The 13444-nt window shown below is 39.8% G+C and overlaps 1 protein-coding gene and 1 pseudogene across 2 annotated transcripts in view; both read right to left on the bottom strand.

Annotated features, from left to right (window-relative positions):
- The window catches only part of Slc22a3 (solute carrier family 22 member 3), a 144253-nt gene that overhangs the window by 41199 nt on the left and 89610 nt on the right, over positions 1-13444 (bottom strand). For both annotated transcript variants that reach the window (XM_013067165.3, XM_004869002.4), the window contains 4 exons: positions 9415-9512; positions 9090-9304; positions 3051-3159; positions 2228-2340 (listed from right to left, as the gene is read on the bottom strand). In XM_013067165.3, coding sequence (XP_012922619.1) covers positions 2228-2340; positions 3051-3159; positions 9090-9304; positions 9415-9512 — 535 coding nt within the window. The remainder of the gene's footprint in view (positions 1-2227; positions 2341-3050; positions 3160-9089; positions 9305-9414; positions 9513-13444) is intronic.
- LOC147825035 (ubiquitin-ribosomal protein eS31 fusion protein pseudogene) lies at positions 101-2203 on the bottom strand (annotated as a pseudogene).

Raw genomic sequence — 13444 nt, 5'->3', positions numbered from 1 at the left:
CCACTATGATCCCTTACTCAATTATAACATTCTTTTAATCACCTCACAGCTAGCTCAGTCCCCCTGTAATTCAACTGCCTATCTGCCATCAGCATCCTAGTTCTTTTTTGTTGTTGTTAGCTGAAGTCTTTTATTAACTCATGTATAATTACTTGTCTTCTGGTTTGTTGAAGCAGTAAGTCAGACAACACTTGCCACAATAATGTCTGTCAAAGTGGCTTGCCATAAAAACTCCAGCAACACATTCATCTGAAGGGCACTCCCGATGAAAACAACAAATTTTTCCATTTTCATCCACCTTATAGTATTTCAGGACAGCCAACTTAACCTTCTTTCTCTTCTGCTTATTCTTCTTGGGGGTGGTGTAAGACTTCTTCTTCCTTTTCTTAGCGCCAGCACGGAGTCTCAATGCAAGATGAAGGATGGACTCCTTTTGAATGTTGTAATCCGACAAAGTACGTCCATGTTCCAGTTGCTTACCAGCAAAGATCAGCCCTTGCTGATCAGGAGGAATTCCTTCCTTATCCTGGATCTTGGCTTTTACATTTTCTATAGTGTCTGAGGGTTCAGCCTCAAGTGTGATGGTCTTCCCTGTAAGGGTTTTTACGAAAATCTGCATCTTGGCAACGGTTCCACCACAGATGGCGGATCCGAAAGGAAGAACATCCTATTTCTAAGATACAAATCTAGCTGTGTTGAACCCAGCGGTCTTGGGCTCTTCAGTGGCTTCCCCTGTCATCAGATAAAGAGCAAAGTTTCTGCACACCTGAGAAGACCCTCGGTGATCTGTGCCTTCCTTCCCTGGCGATAATTCCCATCAGGCCCCACTTCACACACTGGACTCTGACCTTTGCTCTAGGGCTTCATACTGCTGCGAGCACAGCTCAAACCTCCCACGTGGGGAGTTTTTTCTCACTTCAGAGCACACCCTAGACCTGGCTTCTTCCTTCCCTCCCAGTACTCTCCCCTTGACATCCCCAAGACATAATGTTCAGGATTTTTCACACTCTATTGTCCTTGAGTTTTCAGGAATTTGGTCCCCTCCCCACAAGCTCCAGGAGGGCAGGGCCTGCCCCAGCCCTGGCCAGCTTGGGTGGTACTCCCCATAGACTCACTGCAGTCTCATAGGACTAACCCAATACTTTGCCTTGACTGCCCTGTTCTGGTTGGACAATGGTGCCTTTGTGCTTTTCATGCTGGCTGCAGAATTAACACTGAGTTTTATTATCAACCATTAAATGATTTGAAATGATCTTGTACTAAGATTGGTGGTGTTAGATGGTTAGAAGCTGATTGTCTGTTCCTAGCACTGTCGAAGGAGTTTTGCGTGAACCGGAATGTATGGCCTCCTGGACTCAATATTGTCATCAAATTTCACCTGTTGAGCAAGAAATGGAAACATTGTGTATGGAAACATTGTGTATGGAAAGTAAGGAAGTGGGTTGGAGGAAAGGCAGGGCAAGAGAAGGACCAACTCTTGTCCTTTACTTCTGAGAAGGACAGGGTGTATATACCCTAGGGGACAGCGTGGAAGTGCCTTTTGGTGCCTCCTGAGGCCAGGATTCTGTCAATGCATGAGCTCTATGGAGACTGGAGGTGAGAAGGAAGATGTGAATTTAAGGAATGTGGAAGAGGTTATAGGATATGTGGATATGTGGAAGGGTTTTTGTGTTCTCTGTTCTTTCAACATAACATATTTGGCATCAAACCAAGTTAAGATCTAGTATTAGTAAATATTGAACATTTAAAAACACAGTTAGTCTTTATGTTGAATTTGAAACATACTGAAGGTCTAATTTAGCCCTCTGGAAATTATATTCTGTCCCCCAATACTATAAAAGGGTTTTGTGGTACTTGGTTTTAACTCAGAACTTAAACAAAGAAGGCTAACTCAAACAGTTATCATCACCTTTTAATATAAAGTAAATTAAAACCATTCAGAATTTCAAATTTTGTTGTGAATAGATTGGCTCCTTAAAACTTAGAAAGTTGTTACAAAAAGAAGAAATGGATATCATTAATATCAAATCTAGGGCCGGGGATTTAGCTCAGTGGTTTCACCACCTGCTGCTCAAGCACAAGGACCGGAGATCGATCCCTGGTACCAAAAACAAAACAAAGCAAAACAACAACAAAAAATATCAAATCTAGTAATCATATAGGTTGTACTAATGCAAAGACTATAGAAGAAAAGCACTGGAGAATAACATATAAAATGAGTTCTTACCGAAGATGATCAGAGGTAGTTCTAGCCATATGGCTGCTAGTCGAAAGAGTAGAAACGGGGCTATAATTCCCCCAAAGTCACACACACCTGAGCAGAGTGAAACACCAAAGTTTCTGCAGAATGAAAAATAGCTTTAAGAAAAATGACTTAGATATTCAGGATAATTAAAATATTCAGATATTAAATAATAGAAATTGTGACAGTATTTTCCATTTCCTCTTGTACTCTAAGCAAATTATTTCCATTTGATACTATTTCACAATGAGGATAGTTAAGAAAGCCTCCAGTGTTGCTAGTAAAACATTCATCCATCAACATTTACTATTCTGCTCTACAACACTCACGTGCTACCTCAGTGCCCTGAAAAGTGTACCCAGAAGAATATTTCTACAGCTATGAAACCCAAATTGTGCTATTTTGTGCACAGTTTCACATTATCCTTCAATAATGAGTTGCTCACAAATGTTACGCTCTCAATGTGGTTAAAAGAGAAGCCAGAGCCTTGAAATACGACAGTGGTGATGAATACAAATTTAATTTGCAATCTGAGCAAGTGCACTAAGAGGTTTCCTAATTCCAAGTTTAGTACTTTTCCCCAAGATCACAGCTATATATAAAAATACTGACATGGGAAAGTATTGTAATACTTGTACCTTATTACAAAATGCAGCAGGTAGCAATGCAGAACACAGCTGTAACTCAAAGGCTATCTTTTTTACTGGCTAAACTCAGCCCAAGCTAATATATTACATATTAGGAAAGCTAAGGAAGCATTTGGCTGCAGAGAGCTTAGGAGAAACTATGACATGTATATTGGAATTACCGTAATGTTGTTGGGTACAATTCTGAGTTTACCAAATAAACAATTTCAAAGGCCATGGTTATCCCTAGTCTTCCCAGGGTAGCAACTGCTGTTCTTAACCATGGTATTCCTGTGAACACAGAACATTTGGAAGAGAAGTTAGGTCTGATTTATGAAACAACGAAAGGCACTGTCTTAGTGCCCCCTAGCCCTTAGTCTTTGCTAATTTAAAATCCAAATGATAGATCCTTGTAATGCAGTAAACAATATTCAATAACAACTAGAATGATCATTAAGATTTTAGTGTTCTAGAGATGCCTTTCTGAGCCAGGTTAGATTATAGAAATACAACTCAAGAACCATTTGATAAATGAGTGCCCAATCAACACTGAGCCAATGATGCAGGCAGTGCCTTCCTGGAGAGGCCAAGTCTGCTTGTCTTTTGTCTGGAAGACAGTCTCCACTGTGCCCTTGAAGACCTCACCACAACTAGGCACCCACCTGTCCTCTGTAGAGACTAGGAAAGCTCTTTTCATGAGATGAGCTTGGTACTAGAGAGGAGTAAAGCTTGGAGGGCTCAGATCTTTGGGAGAGGGCAACTAACCCAAGTGTTACCCTAGATATGTGCCTGTGCCATTGATTGTCTTTCAAATTCCCAGAAAAATGATGAGAAATGGAAAAAATGGAAATAAAGTCTCTGTAAATAGGGAAGGGTGGAGGGGGTGAAGGGAGGGCAAGGAATGGGGAAAAAATAAGAACCAAGATGCATCATGTAAAGGTACAAGGTCCCAATGAGAAATGTAAATGTGTTGTATACATAAAATGTACCAATAAAAGAATTTAAGAAAAAAAAAAGAAAACCCCCCCAAAAAACCAAATTCCCAACCATGTACCACCCACCAAGAAATGGCCCAGAAGGAGTCAGGTTCCTACATAGTAATTGGTTCATCCACTTAAAAATGAATGTTTTAAGGCTGCTCTCATTGTATGAAGAAATTCTCTTTTCCTCCAGAGTAACTAAGGCAAATATCAAGCATTCTCTATTAAACACTTCCTTCTTTGTGTTTTAAAGGCAGAAGGAAGTTACCATTTAAATTCTTAAAAATGTCCTCTCTCTCTCTTTCTCCATTTCTTTTTATTCTGCAGCATTAGGAATTGAATCCAAGGGCTTCACAATGAGCTACATCTCCAGACCTTTTTCATTTTTAATTTTGAGACAGGGTCTCACTAAATCACTAAGTTGCCCAGGCTAGGCTTGAACTTGAAATCCTCCTGCCTCAGCCTCCCAGAGTGCTAGGATAAGTCATTTTCCTAAGTGATGGAACAAAACAGCAGACACCCACAACTAAAGGAGGAGAGGTTTATTTTGGATCACATTTTAGAAGTTTCGGTCTATGTTTGGCTGACTCAAAAATATAAACTACATGGTAGAAGGGCCTGGGCAGAGGAAAGCTGCTGACTGCATGGTGGCCAGGAAGCAGAGAGAGAAGGGAGGAGATGGGAAGGAGAAATACCCTTGCAGGTCACTCACCCAGCGACCTATCACCTTTCAAAAGCCCTATCCCTGAGTGCATGAGAATTTTGCGGGTCATTCTTATTCTAAACCTTAACACCTGTCTTTTAAGTTTTGTAAGAGCTGTGTGAATTTTGTCAGCTTTTCCTAAAAGACTTGGTATGAGGACATGAGATTGCATAGACAAGACTATCTTTTCTCCAAAGCAAAGCTAGGGATATCCTATGTCTTTGAAGGTAGGACTGTTACCTTTCACACTCATGGATTCTCAGCACCATCCTCTTGTCTTCCAGGAGAATATTACACCTTGCTGAATATACAATTTTTTTAGTAGAAAAGAATCAAGCTCAGTAAAGTTATGTGTTTCTCTAGAGAATATTCAACAAATCAAAAAAAGCACTAAAAACTCTGTAATATAATTGCTTGGAAGGCAATAAAACAAATGATGGTTTAAGGATTCCAACCACTGCTGGGAAGCCCCAGTTTACTGCAGTTTAGTTGCACAGTGGCTGAAGACATCCTGGTGTACTTGATGTCTTCCAAGATGGGAACACCTGTAGCTGTCACATGAATAGTCACATCAGGGAGTAAGGATATCCAAGTTGTATCAATGCACTGGGCCACCATCAGTTGTAAACATGTGTTTTATTTAGGTTCTGCTGTTTCATGGAGGCCAAAGAGGGAACTAGGAAATGCATTCCAGCCCCATCTTCAATGAGCAGGTGCTGCTGGGAATTGAAAGTGGAAGCCGTGGCCTAGATTCCCTGGGTAAAGCTGGAAGGGACAATCTCTCAACGCACTTGGGCTTCAAGAAAGAAGGTCACCTGCTACTGGGGAAATGCCTTTCTTATCCAGGCTAGGTATTTCAGCAGAAGTTTCTTTTCACTAAATCAAGATTTAGCCCCACTGACAAGTTCATTATTAATTAAGGTTTACAACTAAGGTCAGGACTGTTGGATGGAAAGAGCCAAACCAAAACCAAGAAAACAATTAACACATACACACACACACACACACACACACACACACACACAAAAATGATCCCTAAAGCTGAAGTCATCTTCCAGAGTTACATGAAAACACAGGGAAACAATGTCCCTCTGTGAATGGGGACTTGATCAAACTACTACAGATTATTAAGAGTAATAGCCCGTTTCTTGAAGAAAAGATACAGAATTTAAAATACAGTTTTGAGTCTCTTCTGAATATACAATCTACTTCAAGTTCTTAAATAAAATTTAGTGAACAATACTAATGGGATATGCAAATTAGGATATATAAACCTTACTTAAAGAAAAATAAAATTAACAGGAAATATTTTCATTTCAAAAAGAATATTTATCCAAACTGCTAGGTTTGTGGCCACCCTAAATAAACTCAAATTAAAGATAGAAGACCACTATCGATAAAGCTCTCTATTTTCCAGACTTTAATTAGGGTTCAGAAATTTGGGCCCCAAATAGTGAGTCTCATTTGAGGATACAGCCAGAAAGACTGCCTTTTTTTCAGAATTTTATTCCCAGTCCATGAAAAGTTGGGTTCAGTGGAGGGAGAGCTGGTTGAAAGGTTTTCTGTTAAGATAATTTCAGGACAGACTTCTCCAAAAGACTCCTCAGCATTCACAGCAGGGGCCATGGGCCTGCTGATGACATCAAGCAAGGGTGAGTGGGGGAAACCCTCTTAATGTTCATTCAACAGTTCCGGAGTCAAGTCCAAGTGTGCCATTCAGTTGGAAGCAAGGGAAAAGCCTCTTTTTCTAATTGGAACTCACTTTAGGGATTACAAACTTATTCACGCCAATCATTCATGACCAACATGGGAGGACCAACATAAAAGCAGTTCAGTCTGCAGAGCATACACATAAAATGTGTCCCAAACAGGTGCAATTAATTTTTACTCTTGCTGAAAACGATTCTAAAGCATCAGTTGTGAACTTATAGCTATAGAACTGATTGGACCAAGCAGAAAAGTTTATTATTTGTCTTATATTTTCCAATGTGTGAGTGTTCTCTACAAAATAACCTTGATTCTCACTCCATCCAGTTACTCTGACCTTGGTTTGGACATACAGTCTTGAATGCTTGCTTTTTTTGGCATCATACTGAAAATCATAGAGGGAAATCATCCCAGACAGTCTAAGACTAAGAAAAAATCTGGGGTAAAGTGTTTCATCATGAAATGATAGGCCACACATATCACTTATCTTTCTCCCCATGTTTCTAATTTCATATGCAGTGAATACTTCACTCTTGTTCTGGATGTGATGAGACTAGAAGACCTAGTCTGAGGCAACTGTTTTTTAAAGTTAACTCCAAAACCAAAATAAAATAGAAAGAGCAGTGAGCTCTCCAACGTGCTCGATTCACTTCTACTTTAATTGTGTACTTCCAAGGGCAGAAATTATGTCTGTCTTGTTCACTTCTCTTTTTTTTTTTTGGTACTGGGGGGATCAAACTTGGGTCCTTGTGCTTGCGAGGCAGGCGACAGAACCACTGAGCTAAATCTCTGGCTTGTTCATTTCTCTTTCTCCCTCCTAGGTGAGTGGCTGACAATAAATACTATACTAAATAAACACACGTTGATGGCTATTATACAGCTTACCTAACTCTGAGAATGAGTTAACTCAAAGTAGTGGGATGAATAGCACCCCTTCCATCATGTCTACCGAGAACTTCAGAATGTAATCATCTTTGGAAACAGGGTCTTCACAGATATATTAGTTAGGATGGCACAGAGAGAAGAGTGTCATGAGAAGATAGAGGCAGAATTGCAGAGATGCCAAGAAATGGCAAGGGTTGCTAGCAACCACCAGGAGCCAGGAGAGAAGCATGGACCATCTCCTCCCCAGTGTCTTGGGGAACCCCGCCCCCCTACCATCTGCAACACTTTGAGTTTAGACTTCTAGCCTCCGGAAGTGTGACAGAATAAATTTCTGTTGTTTCAAGTCATCCAGTTTGTGCTGGTTTATTATAGCAGCCCTAGGAACCTGATACATTCAAGGAAAATAAGATAAAGTTAGGTTTCTGTTTATCATCAATTATCTCAATATGACAAAACTTGTACCTCTTTTTCTGTTCTGAAGATTAACATTTCTGTAGTTTTATACTCATGGTCTACCTGATATCTTGGGATTTCATAAATCTGCATCTAATTAATGAAGTCTTTTCTAAATAAATGCTTGACAGTCCTGACTTCCTCAGTATTACCAGTGTCTTTCTTGATGTTCAAAAAGAACCCCTTATGCAGAAATAAATGACCAATAGAGAATGTAGCTCTTTGCATAATCCTTGATCCACACCCCTCAACCTGCTCTAACTTACAATCCTTCTGTGTTCTATGGCAGAGATCATCCAGCTGAGTTAACCATGGATCTGGAGGCACCTGCAGCCCCTGGTTTCCTCCTCATCTCAAACCCTATGCTCTAGCAACCAAGCTCTGAAAACATGACCATCACATTACTGAAAGGAACTCACCCTTTCCCACCATGGCCTGATTGCCCAGACTTATTTCCAGCTTTCAACATCTTGTCCTCCTTATTGTCATCATCCAAGCTGTGTCAGTTACGACAAGCTCACTCCTCCTCCTGGGGCTCCAGGGCAATGCCACACCCCTGGATGGCCAGGAGGAGCAGTCGTATTGGTGACTGACCGTCTTCAGGCCTCTTTGCCTGGATTCCAGTCATAACAAAAAAGTTCTTTGTTCCTGAACTCACAAAGGTTTTCATATTTCTGGGATCTGTTCTCTACTTTGGAAAAATTGTTCCTCTCCTACCTTCTATCTGATACATGCATTCTCAACACATGCCTCTTTCACACTTCTGGGAAGCTTTTCTGAGCTCCCAAGCATTAATCACTTCTCCCACCTATTTTCTCCTTTCTCTCTCTCTTTTTTTTTTTTGGTGGTGCTGGGGCAGAGCCTCATGCCTGCTAGGAAAGTGTTCTACCTCAGAGCTACTTGCCCCAGACTGCCTGCCTGCCCTCCTTTCTTTCTTTCTCCTCCCTCCCTTCCTTGTTTCTTTCTTCTTTTTCTGTCTCTAAATCTTATAAATAATTCTATGAATTCATTTATCACAATTAATTGTGACAGTATTAAATGTCTGTATCCCTTAATGGTCATGACTCTTTGAAGCTAAGAACTTCATCCTTTTTTGTTCCTAACCTTAGTGTTTAGCATGGTGCCAGTGATACGACAGATACTCAGGAGATGTGTTAGACAGTGTCAGCCATATCACAATTGGAAATCAGGAAAAGATGATCAAAAGTAAATCACATTGATGTGAGCTAGATTTTGCAAAATATCTATTTCATTGATAAATAAACATAAAATTAAGAAAATAGAAAAATTTATAAAACAGTATCTTATATCCTCATAGTCTTTACACTGATTAAGTAGAAAATTGAGTGACATTGCTGAAGCTTACCTGGTACCAAGGGTAAAATGTGATGGCACAGTTTCTAAAACAAAAAAGTTACTCCTCAGGCATGATTATTTTGATAAGCGTTTTCAAGTTTTTCAGCAGCTGCCAAACCAGTATGAAGGAAAATTACCTTCTGGTAAGAATGCGGTGACAAGACATGCTACCCCTGCCACAATGTTGCTTGCTGCAAAGGGGAGGCGTCGTCCAACCCGCTCAATGGTCAGTAAGATCAATAGAGCTGCTGGTAGCTCTACTACTCCGGAGATGAAAAAGTCTACGTAGAGGTTGCCTCCTGTGATTCCCAGGCGCATGACAAGTCCCTGGTACACCACTGCACTTGTGAACCTGCAGCAACATTGGCAGACACCAGAGAACAAATAAAAAGGTAACTTCACCTGATTGGAAGGAAGGGGTGGACTGTACAAGCTTTTAAATCCATCACAAGGCAAACTTACCAAGCAAACATAAGTATAAGTGTGCATTTCCTCATTTGGGGAGTTCTCACCAGATCTAAAATGGATGGATTACTAACTTCCTCATCTGTAACAGTGATCTACATAAGAAAAGCAGATTTCAGTAGCAATATATAGCAAGAAACATCTGCAGAGTATAAATTTGTTATGAACTAGATTCAAAGCTATAGGATAAAAGGATCTTACTTAACTGACTGGGGCTTTTTCTAACTGTATCTGAAAACTTGAGAATTAAGCCAGGCATGGTGGCACATGCCTATAAATCCCAGCACTCAGGATTCTGAGGCAGGAAGATCACTGCGAGTTCGAGGCCAGCCTGGGCTACACAGTGGGTTCAGGGCCAGCCTGAACTACAAAGGGAGACCCTGCCTCAAAAAACCAAACCAAAACAAAACTTGAGAATGAGAGAGCTTGTCTTGTGACATTTTGAATAGGTCAAATTCACAAAGATGAGGTTACTTAATTGAGAGAGAATCTGCTCCTGAGATAAGTGCAGTACTTATGATAAACTTCTCTGCATGAACAAGGAAGAAGGTATCTTCTAAAGAAAAACATGCAGATTTATTAAATTGGAGGGGAAAGGGAGAATGAAAGTAAAAAAGTAAGATCCAATCAAGTTCTTCTTTATACATTAAATAATAATTAAATTTAAATAAAATTAAATAATAAGTGTAAAAGCAAGAACCAAAGATATTATTTTGCTTTTATCTATTTATTGAAATCCAGCATCTTTTTGATCCAGGAAAATTCAGCTCATTTCTATTTGGCCATCTCCATCTACAAACTTGGTATTTTCTTCAATTCAATTCAATAAATGTTGTTGTCTTCCCACTGTATACAGGGCACTACAAAGGAGACAAAGCAGGAGAGCAAACCTCCACGCTCAGATGTTGCTTCTAGTCCAGGCTGCCAAAGGCCTCACAATGCAGTTCCTTGAAGTGACCACTGTTCTACAATTTCACATACTTGCACAATCTGTACCTCTGCTGGGAGAGCCTTTAGCCTCCTCACTTCCTCTGAGTTCTAGCCTCTATTGGAAGTGGGCCTTCACTCCCCAGACCTCTATCATGGCTCCTATACAAATGCTTTCTCTGATTTATCTATTGCTATTTTTCTCTCCAGAACTGTGGAGCTCTTAAGAGCCAAAGACTGTATTGCAGCATCAAGCAAAATGCCTACTGTTCAACAATGTTTGCTTAACAATGGAATGTCAAAACAAGAAGCCATATGCCCTGGCCATATCTATTCCTTTACTGTTTTCCTTGTTTTTTGTCCTTCTATTAACCTGGAACTCTACTACAGAAGACAGAACCTCTTCTATTTACTCAACTCCAGATCTGGTTCAGAAGGAGTGGAAATCTAGGCATGTTTTCCCCAAGCCTTTGAAACAGGGTTATCTCTACCAGCAGTCACGGAATTTGATTTAGAGTAAATCCACACTGACAGTATCTTGTCAATCACTTATCCTGAACATTAAATTCAGTGGATCAACCAAAGCTTGATATCTCATGACCACATTTGCTCTAGGGAAAATCACACACATAGAAGACTGCAAAATGAATGTCTTCTCCCCCTTTAAGTCTTTCTAACAGTATACTTCTACAGCAAGTCATATGCTCCTTTCTTCCCATCAAGTTTTAAAATGTCTAAATTGAGGTCTGTCCTACAAATGACAGATCAAACAACAAATGACAACAAGTTTTTTTCACTTACTAGTATATAGAATGCTTATGTGTCTTAAAATCAACAAAACAATAGTAGTTTCCATGATGATACTCATGGAAGGTTGCTAATATACTTCACTGGCCTGTTCTTGCTTTCTCTCTTTTGATAACAGAATCTATAGAATTTTAGTCTATACATGGTACATGGCTTGTCCATTTTCTATCTTCTTCTTCCCATGGAATGGCAGAAGATGATGGTAAGCTTCAACCACATAACCTACCACAGGTGAAGATGAAGAAATGGGATAAATGGACCCCTGGAGCTGGAGGATCTCAGGAGAAGGGTTTCCTTGCCAGAGCTGGGCTATTCACTTCTAGGAAGAGGAAAAAATACCTTTCCCTTTAGACACTAGTATAGTTAGAAACAAACGAGCTGAGTGAGTCACTCTCCCCCTCCTCTATCTAATCCTAAGTAGCACCCAAGCGTTATTCCTGCTTCCGTTATCCTAAGAGAGTATAAAATGAAATAACAAAACCCTAAGAGATCTCCATGCCCTAGGCAGCAGAGCACTGGCACCAAAGAAGATTCAGTGGGAGGCACCTAAAGCCAGAGGTGTCTGGCCTTTAAATTCTAAAAGCCTGAGTTATCAGCCTCCCCTTTTCCCTTTTTTCTGTTGCTGCTGCTACCTCTCCTGTGATCTTCAATAAACATATCTACTTACCACTTACCATTGGGCATACACTTCACAATTCTTTCCTAATTGTACACAAGAATCTGGACTATTATTGGCCCATTCAACTGTAAAAACACTATATTTCAAGTTGACCGGGATTTTAACTAACACAATGCTTACTAAAATGTTCCTTAGCCAACATTAAATTTTAAGACTCCTTTACCATTGTTTTCAAAATAAGGCAGGACTATCATTGTGGAAGAACATATATTACCACACTATGGTATTATATGGTTCATTATCAAAATATTTCCCCCACACAGTGAGCTTCTATGCATTACCCACATTAAATGGCTAACATCTATGGGGTATGTCATATTTGTTAGATTCTGGACCAAGTACATGCATTATTTCATTTTATTCTCATCAAAGCTCTATGAAAGTTAGTACTCACAATAATCTAATTTTATAAATAAGAAAACAAGTCCTAGGACATTAGGGATTAAGAAGCAGGAAGGTAGCTGAGTCTGGATTTGAAATTAGGCTATTAGAAATTCTCTGTTCTTACCTATTGCACAGCACTGCTGACTACAAAGAAAGCTTTTATTCCACAAAAATTCTTTATAGTCAATGGTCATTTCTACATGTTTTTAAAGGGCACCATGCTCCTCACCAAAAATGGACTCCTTTAGTTCGTTCAAACACTGTTTATATCACTGCTTCTTTTCTTTCACTTTGGGCGTTTCCACACCCTGGGTCTGCTTGGTTGTATTAGTCTCGACTGTTCTGAGAAATCCCTGACTGGATCACTCATATTCCCATCTATACCACTGTCCACAAAGGTGACAACCTTTTCTTTTTGAAGCAGTATTCACAAAAATTTATTCTGGACTTCTTTGTTTCCTCTTTAGTCTTCATATTTTCTGCCTATACCTATGACTTCTACCTACTAGATAAGACTGACCAAAGCCACTTTCATTCAGGCCCAATGTCAACATCCCAGACTTCCAGGGAAATCACACATCATGGATCTCGTAGATAACTTGACATTCAAACAAATTTGAGGATTTAAAAATTATTTATGGTCTGCAAGTGTTCCTAAGTCACACAACAACAGAGCATTTCTCACCCACATGTTAGATCTGTAGATGTCCGCTTTTTCCTGGTCAGAACTTGGTCGTCACCACTCAAGCACAGAATTATGACGTCAGATGGACACAAGACAACTGCAAATTTTTCTGCAAAATGCCAGATAGTATTTTTGGTTTTGTAGGCTATTCGTTCTCTCTTGGAACTACTTGACTTTGCCACTGTAGTCTTAATGTAGCCATGGGCAATATGTAAATGAGTTCTGATAAAACTTCTTTATAAAAACAAGCAGTAATCTGAGTCTGTCTGCAGCCTGCTAAAGCTGGAGGAACTTCTACAAATTGGTGATTATGATTACTCCTATTAGACAGCAAGCAGTTGAGCCATAGGAAAGCCAAGGAGCTATCCATAGAAGACACACAATGAGCACATGAGCCAGGATGCTGATACCAAACTCTGCATTTTTAAACATTATGCTACACTTTATCTGCAGTATGTAAATATTATATTTGTGTTATTGATTAAAAGTGCATTTTATAATTTCATCTATGGTTCTCATGAGGAAGTGGGACCATGGGTTTTTTT

Source organism: Heterocephalus glaber, unplaced genomic scaffold, assembly GCF_053883595.1.
Source record: "Heterocephalus glaber isolate CG9 unplaced genomic scaffold, H.glaber_assembly_v1.0 deba00001523, whole genome shotgun sequence".
Classification (NCBI taxonomy): domain Eukaryota; kingdom Metazoa; phylum Chordata; class Mammalia; order Rodentia; family Bathyergidae; genus Heterocephalus; species Heterocephalus glaber.
The sequence above is the reverse complement of the archived record's forward strand: the minus strand, read 5'-3'. Positions and strand labels throughout refer to the sequence as shown.